Source organism: Leguminivora glycinivorella, chromosome 6 (genome assembly GCF_023078275.1).
Source record: "Leguminivora glycinivorella isolate SPB_JAAS2020 chromosome 6, LegGlyc_1.1, whole genome shotgun sequence".
Taxonomy (NCBI): domain Eukaryota; kingdom Metazoa; phylum Arthropoda; class Insecta; order Lepidoptera; family Tortricidae; genus Leguminivora; species Leguminivora glycinivorella.
Window position 1 is genome coordinate 4823704 of NC_062976.1, and position 19600 is coordinate 4843303.

Genomic DNA, 19600 nt, shown 5'->3' on the forward strand with positions numbered 1-19600 from the left:
AAAAAAAATTCTAAAAGGATCCTGAATACCTAGAACTCTTTTGTTCTGTACAGTCTAGGGCCACAGCTATCATTTAAGACCTAGTTCTCTCCTGGATCTCGTGAAAATCTTTCAGCAGATCACACCTGTATCTTGACAAAATCGAAATTTCATACCTAAGTTAAAAAAAAATCTAAAAGCATCCTGAATGCCTAGAACTCTTTTGTTTTGTACAGTCTAGGGCCACAGCTATCATTTAAGACCTAGTTCTCTCCTGGAACTCGTGAAAATCTTTCAGCAGATCACACCTGTAACTTGACAAAATCGAAATTTCAAACTTGATTTAAAAAAATATCTAAAAGAGTCCTGAATACCTAGATCTCTTTTGTTCTGTATAGTCTAGGGCCACAGCTATCATTTAAGACCTAGTTCTCTCCTGGAACTCGTGAAAATCTTTCAGCAGATCACACCTATAACTTGACAAAATCGAAATTTCAAACATGACTTTAAAAAAAATCTAAAAGCATCCTGAATGCCTAGAACTCTTTTGTTTTGTACAGTCTAGCGCCACAGCTATCATTTAAGATCTAGTTCATTCCTTGAACTCGTGGAAATCTTTCAGCAGATCAAACCTGCAACTTGACAAAATCGAAATTTCAAACATGATTTAAAAAAAAAAACTAAAAACATCCTGAATGCCTAGAACTCTTTTGTTTTGTACAGTCTAGGGCAACAGCTATCATTTAAGACCTAGTTCTCTCCTGGAACTCGTGAAAATCTTTCAGCAGATCACACCTGTAACTTGACAAAATCGAAATTTCAAACTTGATTTCAAAAAATTCTAACAGGGTCCTGAATACCTAGAACTCTTTTGTTCTGCACAGTCTAGGGCCACAGCTATCATTTAAGACCTAGTTCTCTCCTGGAACTCGTGAAAATCTTTCAGCAGATCACACCTATAACTTGACAAAATCGAAATTTCAAACATGACTTTAAAAAAATCTAAAAGCATCCTGAATGCCTAGAACTCTTTTGTTTTGTACAGTCTAGGGCCACAGCTATCATTTAAGACCTAGTTGTATCCTAGAACTCGTGAAAATCTTTCAGCAGATCACACCCGTAACTTGACAAAATCGAAATTTCAAACATTATTTAAAAAAAATCTTAAAGCATCCTGAATGCCTAGAACTCTTTTGTTTTGTATTTTCTAGGGCCACAGCTATCATTTAAGACCTAGTTCTCTCCTGGATCTCGTGAAAATCTTTCAGCAGATCACACCTGTAACTTGACAAAATCGAAATTTCATACCTAAGTTAAAAAAAATCTAAAAGCATCCTCAATGCCTAGAACTCTTTTGTTTTGTACAGTCTAGGGCCACAGCTATCATTTAAGACCTAGTTCTCTCCTGGAACTCGTGAAAATCTTTCAGCAGATCACACCTGTAACTTGACAAAATCGAAATTTCAAACTTGATTTAAAAAAACCGGCCAAGTGCGAGTCGGACTCGCGCACCGAGGGTTCCGTAAAAACCTAAGGTTTTCGGAATTTTTCCTTTATGTGTGCTATAAAACGTTGCTTCATGCCAAATTTCAAGATTCTAGGTCGACTGGAAGTACCCTTTAGGTTTTGATTCCCTTGCGAGTACTTGCGAGTTTCAAAATATGCAGCTTAAATTGCTGTTTCTTTTGATTGCGTTGACATAGAAGTTTGATTTTGTTACAGCTTAAAGGTATTATAGACCTGAGTATTTGGTATGAATTTTAATTTAATACCTCTACGCGTTTATGAGGAAATGGGTAGTAAGGTTAAAATTATTAAAAAAAAATATATTATGTGATGTAACTAAAAATTGATGGTTTTCGTAATTTTTCCTTTATCTATGCTATAAGACATTGCTTCGTACCAAATTTCAAGATTCTGAGTTCACGGGAAGCACCCTGTAGGTTTTGATTCCCTTGCAAGTGTTTAAAATTTGCGGCATAAACGGCTGTATCTTTTGATTGCGTTGGCTTAGAAGTTTGATTTTTTCACAGCTTCAAGGGACAGTAGACCTGAGTAATTGATATAAATTTCAGCTTCATACCTCCACGCGTTCCTGAGGAAAAGGGTCTTGACAGACGGATGGACGGACAGACGGACAACAAAGTGATCCTATAAGGGTTCCGTTTTTTCCTTTTGAGGTACGGAACCCTAAAAATATCTAAAAAAGTCCTGAATACCTAGAACTCTTTTGTTCTGTATAGTCTAGGGCCACAGCTATCATTTAAGACCTAGTTCTCTCCTGGAACTCGTGAAAATCTTTCAGCAGATCACACCTATAACTTGACAAAATCGAAATTTCAAACATGACTTTAAAAAAAATCTAAAAGCATCCTGAATGCCTAGAACTCTTTTGTTTTGTACAGTCTAGAGCCACAGCTATCATTTAAGACCTAGTTCTCTCCTGGAACTCGTGAAAATCTTTCAGCAGATCACACCTGTAACTTGACAAAATCGAAATTTCAAACTTGATTTAAAAAAAAATCTAAAAGGGTCCTGAATACCTAGAACTCTTTTGTTCTGTACAGTCTAGGGCCACAGCTATCATTTAAGACCTAGTTCTCTCCTGGATCTCGTGAAAATCTTTCAGCAGATCTTACCTGTAACTTGACAAAATCGAAATTTCAAACTTGATTTAAAAAAATATCTAAAAGAGTCCTGAATACCTAGAACTCTTTTGTTCTGTATATTCTAGGGCCACAGCTATCATTTAAGACCTAGTTCTCTCCTGGAACTCGTGAAAATCTTTCAGCAGATCACACCTATAACTTGACAAAATCGAAATTTCAAACATGACTTTAAAAAAAATCTAAAAGCATCCTGAATGCCTAGAACTCTTTTGTTTTGTACAGTCTAGGGCCACAGCTATCATTTAAGACCTAGTTCTCTCCTGGAACTCGTGAAAATCTTTCAGCAGATCACACCTGTAACTTGACAAAATCGAAATTTCAAACATGATTTAAAAAAAAAACTAAAAACATCCTGAATGCCTAGAACTCTTTTGTTTTGTACAGTCTAGGGCAACAGCTATCATTTAAGACCTAGTTCTCTCCTGGAACTCGTGAAAATCTTTCAGCAGATCACACCTATAACTTGACAAAATCGAAATTTCAAACATGACTTTAAAAAAAATCTAAAAGCATCCTGAATGCCTAGAACTCTTTTGTTTTGTACAGTCTAGCGCCACAGCTATCATTTAAGATCTAGTTCATTCCTGGAACTCGTGAAAATCTTTCAGCAGATCACACCCGTAACTTGACAAAATCGAAATTTCAAACATGATTTTAAAAAAAATCTTAAAGCATCCTGAATGCCTAGAACTCTTTTGTTTTGTATATTCTAGGGCCACAGCTATCATTTAAGACCTAGTTCTCTCCTGGTACTCGTGAAAATCTTTCAGCAGATCACACCTGTAACTTGACAAAATCGAAATTTCAAACTTGATTTAAAAAAAAATCTAAAAGGATCCTGAATACCTAGAACTCTTTTGTTCTGTACAGTGTAGGGCCACAGCTATCATTTAAGACCTAGTTCTCTCCTGGAACTCGTGAAAATCTTTCAGCAGATCACACCTGTAACTTGACAAAATCGAAATTTCAAACTTGATTTAAAAAAAAATCTAAAAGGGTCCTGAATACCTAGAACTCTTTTGTTCTGTACAGTCTAGGGCCACAGCTATCATTTAAGACCTAGTTCTCTCCTGGAACTCGTGAAAATCTTTCAGCAGATCACACCCGTAACTTGACAAAATCGAAATTTCAAACATGATTTTAAAAAAAATCTTAAAGCATCCTGAATGCCTAGAACTCTTTTGTTTTGTATATTCTAGGGCCACAGCTATCATTTAAGACCTAGTTCTCTCCTGGTACTCGTGAAAATCTTTCAGCAGATCACACCTGTAACTTGACAAAATCGAAATTTCAAACTTGATTTAAAAAAAAATCTAAAAGGGTCCTGAATACCTAGAACTCTTTTGTTCTGTACAGTCTAGGGCCACAGCTATCATTTAAGACCTAGTTCTCTCCTGGAACTCGTGAAAATCTTTCAGCAGATCACACCTGTAACTTGACAAAATCGAAATTTCAAACTTTATTTAAAAAAAATTCTAAAAGGATCCTGAATACCTAGAACTCTTTTGTTCTGTACAGTGTAGGGCCACAGCTATCATTTAAGACCTAGTTCTATCCTAGAACTCGTGAAAATCTTTCAGCAGATCACACCTGTAACTTGACAAAATCGAAATTTCAAACATGATAAAAAAAAATCAAAAAGCATCCTGAATGCCTAGAACTCTTTTGTTTTGTATATTCTAGGGCCACAGCTATCATTTAAGACCTAGTTCTCTCCTGGAACTCGTGATAATCTTTCAGCAGATCACACCTGTAACTTGACAAAATCGAAATTTCAAACTTGATTTCAAAAAAAATCTAAAAGCTACCTGAATGCCTAGAACTCTTTTGTTCTGTACAATCTAGGGCCACAGCTATCATTCAAGACCTAGTTCTCTCCTGGAACTCGTGAAAATCTTTCAGCAGATCACACCTGTAACTTGACAAAATCGAAATTTCAAACTTGATTTAAAAAAAATTCTAAAAGGGTCCTGAATACCTAGAACTCTTTTGTTCTGTACAGTCTAGGGCCACAGCTATCATTTAAGACCTAATTACGGCCTAGAACTCCATGAAATATTTGAGCATAGCACTGTATTATGTTTAAAAAATTATATATTATTAATGTTTTGTTTTTTTTTGGATTTGTTACTTGAGTAAGAGCCTAGAACTCGTGAGTTCTGTAAACGATGGAGCTAGATCTTTTATTTGGTTCCAAAATTACATTTGTGTGTTTATAAATTACACCAGCAGAGCATGTGTGAAGTTAGCATATCAATTTATTTGAAAATAACTGCCAAATCCTGGTGATGGTCAGTGCTTTGGTTTATTTTTGTCAGGAACTCCTGGTTTTCGTGTGGCGGAGCTGTGTACAAAATTTTAATCCATTCGGGAACAAATGATATGCTGGAGTGGGAAGTTAGCATATCAATTTGTCAAAATCCATAGTAACGATTTTTTGTATAAATATGCCAGAACTATTGTTATAAAGTATCAGGAACTCTAGAACTATTGTGCATGCTAATAGAACTCCAATAAAAACTTGATTTGCTAGACTTTGATATGCCAACTTCACAGACATGAAAACAATACCATGTTACCAGTTCTCATTGATGTTTTGTGACAAAATATTTTTTTTTTCTTTAAATAGACAGTTTCCAGAATGTTTAACAAGTAGGTTTCTGTTGTGAAAATGACTAACGCCGTGGCTTGCGTGGGCGACGGTCGCGCGATGGTCGCGCGACGGCGATGCGACGCATACGAAATCAAACCTTATCGATATGGAAGTATGAGACGCGACGGCGACGGTCGCGCGACCGTCGCCCACGCAAGACACGGCGTAAAACGGAATCCTTATAGTTTCGTCACGTCCGTCTGTCTTCCGACCATATACCTATCAGAGCCAATGAATTTGGAAAAATGTAGCGAAAATGTATGATCTTTTTACCAAAGGTGTGTTTCTAGTACCGCTACTTATTACAAATGTGTATAACATTCCAATGGTTAATCACCTTTCGAAGTTTAAAAGTACGACAGTAAGGCCCTATAGGCAATATCAAAGCGTTAGAAATGAATAGTGCAAAGGTTACTTTCCCTGCAGAATATAAAGTTTTACCACGAAATGTTATAAGCCACCGGCGAAATCCGCTTTCCCGTAAAATACTGCGCCCGGTCAACTTGACAATAGTTCGGGGCGTCCAAATGCCGCGGTTCTCCCCAATGTACCGTACCGCTTTACCTTGGTTTAGGACAAAATTATATTGCTCACTGACTTGCTTGAATTTCTACAGAATGTGATATATGATTAGCGCGCTACACGAAACGTAATGGGAGATCTGCAGGGCTATGATCTATGATGCTTGCAATTTTATTATAATACTTATTAACATGGATTAAGTTCACATCACCTGTAAATGACCAGCGGCCCTATCATGCTTCCAATTGTATCACTTACCCATCACGTTCTGGCAAGTATGTCAGTGTAAGTGTGACAAGACACCTGTAATTTCGGTACCGTAAAAATCTATAAAAAAAGGTAGGTATGCAGTAAAATTTTGAGACTTATTTTCTCCCATATAGTTCAAAACAGCACATGATCACGATTTTCGTCAAAGTTATTGTGATATAAATGTTCCCATATTTAAAAGTCTAGTGCGTATTTTTTTATAATATGACCCAGTTTTCATATTGATAATATCGTTCTAGTCAAGCATTCGTTCATATGATGCACTGACAAGAAATCTTCAATAACCGTACGTTCCTTGAAATGCAGCAAAGGATTCCTTTGATAACCCTAGGGGCTTATGTTACGAAACACGCTCTCAATATTGGAAGGTTTCCATCAAATATTTGAAGAAGGAATTTCTAAAAGGCGTAACCGAAAAGATATTTTACCTAAACGAGCGCAGATGTTAGACATAATTTCGCGTACTAATGATACTTTTCGATGGAAAGTCGAACCTTAAGCCTACGGCAAAAGGATCTTTTTACTACATATGAGTTGAGTGAGGAAATGGGAGAAATGGGGATTTAAATGTTAGTGTGTGTTTGAAATGTGACCAAATGAAAACTCTGAAAGTACCGAAAGCTGACCGTTTCAAATACATTTATTATTTTCTTTCTAAATACTGTCATACAGCCTTAATCCATACGCGTCTGTTTTTATAAAGGTAAATCCTTAAATTTGACGTAGTTGCGATCTGTAAATTGTACTGATTGACAAAATGTAACTACATATATCTATCTACATCACTTTCGTGTTTGATTATGAATATATAAAAAACTACAGCAAATTATTATAACAAATTTATTTATCCTCATAGAAAATAATTTAATTTGTATTTTTTAGTAGACACACTACTATTTTAACTATAAACTAAAATAACTACAGCAAGTTTGCTGCCAATTTTGGAGTTTTGTAAGGCCGATAGTCCACTATCATAATTATGTTTATCATAGGAATATGATCATAGGCAACATGCCGTCCTTTTTCTTCACGTTGGAGAAAAAGGGAGGGACACAGACCTATGATCATATTTCTATGATAAACATATTATAGTGGACTATCGGCCTAAAATATACTTACTTGTGTCATAATCTTTCTAAAATCAATGATAATTGTAAAATTTCAAATTATATTCACTCAATGTGTATTTCTAGTTGTTTAACTTGGACAATGGCCTCGAAAAGGAAAAGCTTTAAATTAAACACCCAGTTTAATAATAAACAATAGTACATTACATCAGAGGCCGGGAAAATGAGGATTTCCGGCCAAGTGGGTATATACGGCCGAGCGAGCGTGCGAGCGAGGCCGGATAGGGATACGAGGCCGGGAATCCGTTTTCACGCCGAGGCATGTATAGTGATTTTCTCAAACATACAATGAAATAAAAAAAAATGCTCTAAAGGACAATATTTTATAAAAAAAAGTTACTTTGCAGGCCTAGGCCTGAAAAATAATATGAAATCCCTTTACAGTCCTCTCGAGTTGTTGCGCCCAAAAAGCGATACTTCCCAGCCCATTTTAAGGAACGTAAAGACAATATTTCATTGCATGTTTGAGAAAAAGTATGTTTCATCGACTTATTACCACACAAATCAAACCGAACACAAAATAATTCAAATATCATAACTAAACTACAATGCACTAGTTACCGTTCGCTAGTTTCCAGAAAGAAAAGCGACATCTCTCGGGAATTTGAGAAAACTATTGAGTAGGCGTTTTATACACTAGTTGCGTAGACACTTTATGGTCTCATGATATGACCGTACAATCCGTACATGCAAAGGCAGAAAACAATCCGAACAATTTCAATATTCTGCTCCCATTTCTCTCGTATTGGAGTTCGCGGAACACAACTAGGGCACAAGTCTAACTATGATGTAAATAAAAAGATCATATGAGCATACCTATAAAATATTCTAAGCAAGGAATTATTGGATACAGTCTTGCCTTCATTAAATAATTTTATCATCAAAAATTGCCGCTCAGACAACGAGTTCAAAGTTTTTTTTTGTTTATTATGAATGGGCTTACTCTTGGCCACAGACTAGCCAAAGGCAAAGATGTGGCCTACGATGGAGTGAGCTCGCCCAGGAGATGCCTGTTCACTCCTGATTTGAAGGTTATAATTATGGGCTCAGAAATATAGCCGCCGGCAAGGAATTCCACTTTTTAACTCTTAGAACTATTAATTTAACGAAATGAGATATATTTTTGCTATTATTCTAAAATGTTATGGAAAGCGACGTATTGGCATTTTTGTTTGGAAATGACACAAACTTATATCGTTCTGCAATATTTTGTAGGTATACATAATTACCTAAAATTATGTTACAAAGAAAGTATAGTTGCAAAGAATTTAAAAGTTCAACAATTACTTGGGACTGGTAAAAGCCATAGTTTTATTCAATTCCAAATTATATTTATTTCCTTTATAATCAACTTTTGGAATGAGTATGTGAGTATGAGTATGAGTTGATTTTTATGTTAAAATCGACTCCATGGTTTTCTAACGTCTTACCATGCTACGAGATATATATCCGAACGCTGCTTATAATTCAACAAAATATACTCGCATTTCTGTAATGTTCACAAAATCTCTAGAGGTTATGTTATACTTGTGGGGGATATCCCACAAGTCTAACACTATATAGCAGAGATCTATAGCACAAGGAAACCAAGAAAGTGTACACCAGGAATTTATTCACTGTTTACATGAGAACTGTTATTGACCGACTGACTTACAAAACGTAAACAAACATATCAAAGAATCGGTTGCTATACCAAATACAAAATATGACAGTATTCCTTCAACAGCCAGTACTGTGGCCTCTTAGACACAACTCGATTCTATCGAATATCTCATTAGCATTATATTCAATACGCCCCCTTAATGTGCATATTCAAAATTAATTGTAACACAATAAAACATACAAACAAACTAAAGTGATATCAAAGAACAACTATTAAAAATGTAAACAATTAACAAGCAATGCCCAAACCGCGCATGCACGTATAATGCTTTTCTCTAGGCAAAGCCTTCGTCAATATATCGGCGAGCATTGAGTCGGTCGGTAAGTACTTTAACTCAATACTCTTATTGTCCTTTAATACACTTCGCACAAAGTGATACTTTATATCAATATGTTTGGACCGAGAATGAAACATTGGATCGCTCGCAAGACATATTGCCCCCTGATTATCTACATGTAAAGATAATGGTGCATACTTACGTAACCCAATTTCAGTAAGCAAACTGTTCAGGTATATAGCTTCCTTCATTGCCGATGCCAAGCTTATATACTCCGATTGACAAGATGAAGTGCTCACACATCTCTGTTTTTCTGATCTCCAGCTTACACAACCAGCTCCTAACATAAAAACATAACCAGAATAAGAACGCCTATCTATCAAACAACCTCCCCAATCAGCATCCGAATAACCATGCAATGATTTACCTGTCTTTTTGTAAATAAGTCCATATTGTTTCGTATGCTTCAGGTATCTCAAGACACGCTTTGCTGCATTCCAACATTCCTCGTTAGGGCAATCCAGGAATTGACTCAATACAGCCACCGTATTCGTAATATCAGGTCTCGTTCCCGTAGAAAGATACATCAACGAACCTATAATTTCGCGATATGGGTATTGTTCACGCGCACTGCACTTATTCACCGGTTTTTCTATCTTTTGCTTAAATTCCATAGGCGTAGATATCGGTTTACATTTATCCATATTAAATTTAATTAATAAATCGTCAATATATTTTTGTTGTGACAATTTCATTCCATTGTCAAACCTGTCAAACTCTATGCCTAACATATACTTCGCAATGCCATAATCTTTCAATTCAAACTTTTCGGCCAGTTCCTTTTTGAAATTTTCGATGCATTCACCTCTTTGCGATGCGACGAGTATGTCATCCACATATATTAATACAAAGAGTTTAGTTTGCGAGTCTATATTTTTAAAATAAAGGCATGGCTCATTTAAAGATACTTGCAATCCCATGCACTTCAGCTGTTCATCCAGTCTGATGTTCCACTGTCTACCAGCTTGTTTCAGGCCGTACAGCGACCTCTTGAGCTTGCATACATTGCCTCCAGACCTCAGGTCGCATAACAACTTGCTAGCTCTTTCATATATGAATGAACCTGGCTGCTTCAATCTTGTTAAATCTTGCAAACATTCGTCAAGAAGATCTGGTACCTTCATGTATATCTCTTCTTCTAATAATCCATTTAAATATGCCGTATTTATATCCAACTGATGAATTTCAAGATCCAGTTCCACTGCAAGTGCAACTAATAATCTCACTGAATCAAGTCTAGCGACTGGCGCAAAGGTTTTCTGGTAATCGACGCCGTAACGTTGGCTAAAGCCTTTCGCCACCAGTCTAGCTTTCTTCTTCTCAGTCTTGTCGATATTTAACTTCGTCGTTAAAATATATCGGCAACCAACGACATTTCGGCCCATAGGTTTCTTGACGATATCAAAAGTGTCGTTTTTAATTAAACTTTTGACTTCTGACATTATTGCATCCTGCCATCCTTTTCGCTCGTTACCTGATAAGGCCTCTTTCAGACTAATCTCGGCAACTCCAACGAAATCTTCGCAGTCTCCATACTCCTCAGTTGACTCAAAGCCTTCTTCCGCAGAAACCTCTGGTTCTATGGCAACTTCTGGCTCTGCGATAATCTCTGTCTCTACGACAATCACTGGCTCTACGATAACAGGATCCGGTTCCACGATAACTGTGTTGTATATCTTCCGAGGACGCCCAACATGGCCTCTCTCCAGCCGCGGTCGCCCTGGACCTCTCTTCACTATCCTCCCCCCATCAACATGAACTTCATCTTGATGATGATCATGTTGAGATGGTTCTGCAACAGTACCTGGAACATCTGTCATTTGACGGGCTTCAACAGGAACATCCTCTTCTCTCTCGGGTTCAGGATCACGATCACTCGATGACCTTATGTTCACATCTTCGTGATCAGAGATCTGTTCTACCGGATTTCCACTAGTCTGAGCCGGATGGAACTCTACATCTACCGATAAAGGTTGATTTGTAGTATTTGCCGGTCTTTTCTTATCGATTTTAAACGTTGATCCGTTTCTTTTCTTCACGTTTATCTTCGCGTTATGTTTGATTAACTTTTCATTGCATAGTCCACTCGAGCTAAAAAATGGCAACCTGCTTATTTTTCCTTTCGCACAAATTTCACAATCATACAATTCAGTTACATCTGACATCTTTAAATTCATGCCAGATTTATTTAAAACTCGGACAAGATCTTTCGCATTTAAATGGCCAAGACGTTCGTGCCACGACCATACGTCAACCTTTCGCTCAGAAATCGCTGACACTACACCACAATGTTCCTCGACGTAATATAAATTACCTTTACGATTTGCGACCAGTTTAGTATTACCATAGCTATCTTGAACACTAGCTATATTTTTGTTAAACGTAATGCTATAACCTTGATCGGTAATTTTTGCTACTGAAATCAGGTTACATCGCAAATCCGGAACAAATAATGTATTTGGCAATTGCACTTCAGTTTTAGAACCATTATCACATGAAGAAAATCTAACTGTCCCCTTACCTTGTACGTCTGTGCTCGAATTCGTTGCTAAATTTAGCTTACCGGACAACGGTAGTAATGAAGTACCAAATTTATCTGCATCGTTACACAAATGTGACGTACACCCACTGTCAACGATCCAATTTCCATTCTCGTTCCCAACAGCATTAACATCTGAAACACAATTGAATATTACAAAATTGGAATCAACATCATGTAAATCACTTGAGTTCGACACATACTTTGCACTGTCATTACGTTGTTCCTTCTTCTTTTGAGTACAATCCGAGGCTTTATGACCGTGTAAATGGCATTTGAAACATTTATAATTGAATTTCGAACTAGCCTGCTCTGGGGCATCACATGCGCGTTGACTTAGCTCTATGCCACTCTTTGGCTTAGAAGATCTCTTTCCTCTTACAAGAAGTGCCTTATCTACACATTCTTTCTGATTTCTGGAATGTTCCTCTTCTAAAATCTTGACTTTCAGCACGTCTGGCTTTGGCAATGCATCTCTAGATTCTATTGCACATCTGAAATTGTCAAAACTGGACGGCAAGCTATAGAGAAGCATTATAGATATCAAATCGTCAGGCATTTCAATGTCCATGTCAGATAATTGGCTTATAATGTCGAAAAATCTCATAACATGTTCCCTCAAATCGCCGTTTTCATCCAATTTACGCAGCAACAACTCTTTCAACAGTGTAGCCTTTTTCGCAGGTCCTTTGGAAGCATGAATATCATTTAACTTTAACCATACGTCACGCGATGTCTTGCAACCTCTCAGGTGCCTCAATTCACTCGGAGTTATGGATAAAATTAGGTCAGACTTAGCTTTGGAATCTCCTGTCTCCCATTTCGCTACTTCGGCTTCTCCACTTTCTCCAGCTGGCTTCTTGATACTCCCATTAACGTATCCCCAGGCGTCGTTTTTTATTAACACTGCTTCTACTTGGATTTTCCACGTCTCATAATTACTCTCGTTGAGTTGGTCAATTTTCACAGTACTACTCATTTCCGCTGAAAATTTCTTCCTTTTACCGTTAACACTATTCTTGAATCGTACGAGGGACCATAACCACTGTGGGGGATATCCCACAAGTCTAACACTATATAGCAGAGATCTATAGCACAAGGAAACCAAGAAAGTGTACACCAGGAATTTATTCACTGTTTACATGAGAACTGTTATTGACCGACTGACTTACAAAACGTAAACAAACATATCAAAGAATCGGTTGCTATACCAAATACAAAATATGACAGTATTCCTTCAACAGCCAGTACTGTGGCCTCTTAGACACAACTCGATTCTATCGAATATCTCATTAGCATTATATTCAATAATACTGCCAAACCTCAGTAAATATATTTTGGCAGAGATCTTATATAAGTAGGTACCTCTATTCCTAATAAGATTATGAACTACGGAGCTTACTACAAGCTTTTAGTCTTCCTAATACCCTTCACTTTTGCCCTAACATTAATAATTGATCGGTCCTGTAAGTTATGTATGTTAAATATAATGCAACATTCTTGTTTCATCTCAAATTTGTTAAACACGGATCAAAAACTTCATACCAGAAAACGCGTTATTGTTTTATGCAGCGTGGCATACGATCGCGGAATGTATGAAATGAATCAAAATGACAATGAGCTTACCGCACTATTTTGCTCACATTTTGTTGATGTCATGCATTGAACGCTGCATGATCGCCATAAACAATTACGTGCTTTAGTAAAACGGTGTCACTCTTAACCCTTTTGAACAAAATGTCACTTAAACCTTATTGGCATGCATTGATGTTAATATGTAGCCGTGTCCTTCGCTGTGTTTGATTGTGAAAGGGCTACGTTACAAAAACATAAACTCACACTTCTTTTTACTCATATTTTTGGAGATTTCTGATCAAAGTATTAAAGACTTATACTACTTTCACTATCTTTTACTTGACACACACTCCTTCTTTTAATGCACACTTTACAGTCCAACACTTAGATTAGACACTACCACGTCAATGTATCGGCGTACACAATGTTTTCGTTTATGATGTTGTAATACACAAACAGACCAGAAGTCAGTGAATATATTGACACTAATATGACTTTTATGGTCGCCATTTTTGAAGATTTTGTTTTATTGAAATCTTTTTATCTTATCTTTGGTATATTGAAAGATTTGTTTTGGTAATATAATTAAATCGTATGTGTTGTTGTGAACATTGAATAGTTTATATTATGTCTCACCAATTTTTTTTTGTCATCAATCAAAAAGATAATGATTTTTATTTTATTTATGCTGAAAAGTCACACAATATTATCTATACTATACTTTAAAAGGAAGTGTAATGTTTTATATAAAATACGTCTTTTGCTTATTTATTTATTCACGAATTCGATTTAAAAATTTAACAAAAGCACCATTCAATGTTCACAACAAGTACGTGAATTGCAACATCATACGAACTGTTAATAATTGTTGTGGTGGGCCAGGCACGAAACTCCAGTGCTCGCCTGTCCCTTGCGCATCATTCATGCTGACGACGAGCTTCTCGTGCTAGACAAGCCTTGCTCGCTGCCGGTGAGTCGAGCGTGCGACCTTGAGTGGGACAGACTCTGAAGACGGGATTCAACGCTATTTGGGTCTTTTGAGTTTGAAAGAATGCCTTTTGGTCTGAGAAATGCGCCTGGTTGCTGAAAGATGTTCAATTAGTACTAAGTACTAATTATATGTTTAAATATTTTTTTTTTTGTGTATCGTAGTATTTATAATTTCTCAAGTTTGGGATATTACATCAAACTTACGATCAATCATACAAATACAGGTATTTAAAAATTTTGACAGGAAATAAAGTGGCAACATATTTGTTTATTTTTATATGTATTGTATATATTAAATGTTGTCTAATAATAATATTAAAACTTAATTTGTGATTTAACGTTCCAAGGAAAACATCTGCGGCTATTAAATGAAATAGATATAAAATATTTTACGCTCAAGTTAATTGGAAATTCTGATTTTTTTTCGTAAAGTCAAAGGGTTCAGAACGACATTCTAATTTAATTTTTTACGTCGAAAACTTAATTAGAATTCTAATTAAACTCGTCCAATTAAAAAGTCCCGCATTTTTTTACTTAAGCGTATATTTGAGAGCAAAAAGTTTGTACCGAAGCACAGCTTTGTGGCGTTGTTATTACTTTAGACTAGTTTGTAAACGTGGTACAAAATGTAAACTCATTTCTGTTATTAATTTTGCTAAGTACACTTGGAATGTAGTTGAGATTTAAAAATCTGAGCTAGTCTGGTTTTATGAGTTAATTAAAGTAATGTTTATCACGTAGAGCTGAAGGTAAACACTTCGTAGTTTCAGCAAGGAGCAACTTAATAATGACTGTAGCAATAAGAAGACGCTATGCTAGTAATTTTACTAACGCTTTAACCTGATATTACAGATTTAGTCAGAGTGAAGAAAATTATTAATAAAGCTAGACGAATACACTTCTAAATTTATGAAGGAGTACAATTTCAAGACTACCTTTGAGATTATTTTAACCCTAGGGATCAACTGCGAGTTACCAAATCTTTCAGAGTCTGTCCTGAGATATGAATCACCAAAGTTCGAGCAAAACCCTCAAACACGTTTGAGGATTGTACAAAACCACCCGCAAGTGGTTAGCTCGAGCCCCTTGTAAACCTTGTTTGTCTTTGTATAACGATGAATCTACAGAATTGTTTCCACCTTCCACGATAGCAAAATTTTAGTTTAGTTTGTGAGTTGTATTTTCATCTAAATCTCACTGTCCTGATTAGTTAAATCTCCAATGAAATATTTATAATCGTTTTCAAATAGAAAGAAATTGTTCAGTATTATTGAATTTTAATAGGAGGCTAATTCAAATATCTACTATTTATTGATTCAATGTTGATTGATCTTCATATTACTTATTGGGAAGATTGGAAGCGAAAAAAGGCCTTTACTCAGCAGTAGAATTAGGGTCATTAAAAAAACTATTGTTAAAGTGTAGAAAAAGGTTTTAAGTAATCTGGAGGGAATCTCTAAAGTTAGGCGATATTTGTTTTTTACAGTATGCCTTAGTTAAAATATTTATTTATTTGTTATGTAAATGATTTCTTATCGTGGAAGGTTTACACTTTAGTATTTTCTTGTATCTACCTATATTTGTCCAGATCATTTCACTTTTGGTCAGTGTTTAACATTTCGTGTAAAGAAACGCTTAAGCAATCGCAATGTTCCTATTAACTTGTGCTTATGTTTCATCTTGCATGTCATCTGTGTTGTCTTACTCTTTTACTCTTACTATATAATTATGTTTAAAGGTGATTTTTGAACATTAATTTCAATGCATGCTCTTCATATTATTTAAGTCTAGGATTTTTTTGTTTAAGATACACGTGTTTGTCTTTTGCAACTTCTATAATTAAAATAAGTACTGCACGATTTTTACAGAAAAAGTCTCAAAGTAATTTCAATTTTAACAGATTTACTTTTCATAATGAACAAAGTGACTGAAGATGAACTGTTTTTTTTTTTTTTCAATGAACATAATTCTGCAAAAATGTTTTTTAACAGAGAAGTTTGGTCTACAGGTTCACCCGTGTGGGCGATACCGACACAATACGGTTGTATTCATTCTGGCTAAGGAGTATAACCTGAAGAACCTAAGGACCATACATAGACTGGACAGGCTAACATCAGGTAAACCACCGTAATGAAATGGCTATAAAGCCACAATAATACTAAGGGCCGGTTTCATCAAACCGCCTGTCATCGTTAAAGCGTTCGTTAAATTTTATTGTATGGGAAGTTCCATAGTCATCTGCTGCGTGACGATGATAGTGTCTGTCAAATGTGGTTGATGCAACTGGCCCTAAATCTGCCTTTCCATACACAAGGTTATACTGCAATTGCAAAAATGTGTTCTTCAAAATCTTACTTCTTAGTTATCTTAGTAATAGTGTAGTTAGGTTACAGTTTCCTTTTCCTTCTTTTTAAATAAGACACTGCACCTACTTAATCTTTCTGGTTAAGCCCTTTGGTTGACTGGTAGAGAATGCCTTAAGGCATCAAGTCCACCATTTGAACCTTATTTTGTAGTGCAATAATAGTACATTACGATACAAGTGCGTAAAAAAGGAAGTTCGAAACGAGTGCCGATAAATTCGACACGAGTTACGAATTTCCTTTTCGCACGTGTATCGTACGACGTTTTTCAGTACAGATGGCCCTCCGAAGTTTCGACCTGGCGTATAATGAACCACTTCTCGCACTAGTGCGTAAAAAAAACACCATCTGTACTGAAAAGATTAAAGTGTATCCCGTTCATTTAGATTAAAATGTCTTAAAGGGCGTCTGTGCTTGGCTTCGACCTCACGCATGCCTCCCAAAGGTCCGGAACCTCATAGTCCCGAGATATGGTAAAGACAAACAAATTTAATAATAATAAAATCCTTATCATTCCTTTAGAGAGAATCTAAAAAAGTCACATATATCATCATGTTTATGGTTTTCTTTAAAGTAGGTACCGATTTACATACTTGAATATAAATGTCTTTATCTAATCGATATACTAGTACGTCATCATTTCTTATAAGATCTATAATTTTATTAAACAGGTTATGAATTAAATCATATCCATAACTAAACGTCGTATTCATAACCTATTACTAAAATTAGAATACCCCTGCAAGTCTTTCTCATCATACTTAGTATAATGTTATGTAGTTGACCTTTGCGATCTAGTTTGTTCGCGATAAAATGGGGAAAACAAAAACACGGAATTACTGCTAAATGCCAAGCTGTCCACAGTAAAATATAAATATCAAAACAACACAAACATAGTCAGCTATTTCACTTTGAAAATGTAATACAACTTTAAAGTATGTCAATTTTTTTTAGAGTCCGAATTTTACACTAGGGCTAATGTCTAGAAGTCATAAATAGATCGCTAGCTATAGAGGGATACATTGCATCAAAACTGTATTAATGGAAAATCAAAAAATCTGCTTTTGATCTTTCATTCATAAAATCTAAATTACATACTTTTGAATGTAAAAACATTCGCTGTATAAAAAAATAACAATGAATATTTTCTACGAATATCTATGAATACTATCTGTAACCATAGCATTGTATACAAAGTCTAATAAACCTTTTGTCCAATCAGGGCTGCTCTTATTCGGTCGAAGCCCCAAGAAGGCGAGACAGATGGAACACCAGATAAGAAACCGACAGGTGCAAAAGGAGTATGTCTGCCGAGTCGACGGCGAATTCCCTGAGTGAGTGCGCTGTTTACATTATTAGTTACGACAACATTGGCTCGAATAAATATTTATACCTTGTGGTTTTTTATGTTTTGGTTGTGAATTGACATTGATTTGCTGGTGTTAAATATTTCGCGTTCAAGATCTTTCCAGCAATTAGCATGTAAATTTAACACGTGTGAAATTGATGCAGCCATTTTATTTTAGTTGGTAAGGCATTGCTGCGGTATAAAATGAATACTGCAATGCAGAAATCTGTAATACCTACTGCATTAACAAAAAATCAGGAGTAAAAAAATGTTTCTTTCTGACCGATCCTCAAATAGAACAGATATTTTCGCAAATTATAAATGCAGACATGAATCGCAATGAAAAAATCAACAGTAGGTATTTGGATGTATTAACAGACAAATATTTTCATTATTCACACCCACAACATTATGTATGTATACAAAGACAATCGTCTTATTATACAAAGACAAATGCCTTTACCTTCACTAATTTACTATAAACAAAATTATATAATTTTCCATTTTTATCTCTCTAAACACTGAAACGTCTCGTTAATCTATTCTGTTTATTTAAAATTTTGGCGATCAGCCATTTTCATCGGCACTGGCATTGCAGATTTCTGCTCAATCAATGTCCTCATCAATTATAAATAGCTGCTAGTTAATTAGTTTTCAATCGACAAGGTTGACAGTTTCGTGTTAAGAAAAATGGGCTGTAATTTAATATGGAGTGGCATGGCTAATAACGTTGGGTGATGGATTAATAAAAAAGGATATTCTCATTCCTAGGTCATGATGACAACAAGTCTTTAAAAGTGCAATAATGGTAAAATGTAAAAAACAAATACAAGCTTCGACGGTAGACCCAATGTAAGAAATAAATTGCATTTTTACGAATCATTTCTTGTTGCTGGCTTTTTATTTAAAATTCAATACCCACATAGGGGATGTACTATCTTAAAAAACTAATCGGTGATGAATAGTAAAGTTGTACTGTCCAATCATTTTAATTTTTGTTTAAGATAAATTCCTTCAAGCAAAACCGTCACTTTTGGCTGTTACATATACAATGCATATCGTATTTAGAGCTAATATATGATATGACCTATCTTGACATTATATTAAAGTTTGTACCGTAGTGAAGGTATTGAGTTTTGACAAAGAATAACCTCTAATATAAATTATTTTTTAAAACAGGGAGGAAATAGAATGCCAAGAGGCCATAGAAGTAGTGAGCTACAAGATCGGCGTATGCAAAGTGTCAGCCAAGGGCAAGGATTGTTCTACGGTGTTCAAGCGGCTGGGGTACAATCCCAGGAGCAACACTAGCGTGGTGCTGTGCAGACCGAAGACTGGAAGAATGCACCAGATCAGAGTGCACTTGCAGTATCTAGGTGAGTCTACCTTGTTTTCTTGTATAACGGATACACATTGGCCACAGCATCTATTGTAGATGTTTGTTGCGGCGCTTGTAGGTTTACGGGGGCTTGCATCTTTGTTGATGGCTATAGAGTCCTATAGCAGCACATACCCATCCTGTTTCAGGCACTGTGACATGCCTGCTGCTCCACACACCTATAGAA

General features: G+C 35.9%; 1 protein-coding gene across 2 annotated transcripts in view; it reads left to right on the forward strand.

Moving 5' to 3' along the window:
* LOC125227454 (RNA pseudouridylate synthase domain-containing protein 2-like) overlaps positions 1-19600 on the forward strand; it is a 337736-nt gene that overhangs the window by 309544 nt on the left and 8592 nt on the right. The window contains exons 6-9 of one of the 2 annotated variants that reach the window (XM_048131778.1): positions 14217-14304; positions 16333-16441; positions 17910-18021; positions 19215-19411. In XM_048131778.1, the coding sequence (XP_047987735.1) occupies positions 14217-14304; positions 16333-16441; positions 17910-18021; positions 19215-19411 (506 nt within the window). The remainder of the gene's footprint in view (positions 1-14216; positions 14305-16332; positions 16442-17909; positions 18022-19214; positions 19412-19600) is intronic. The other variant, XM_048131777.1, reaches the window with a different exon arrangement.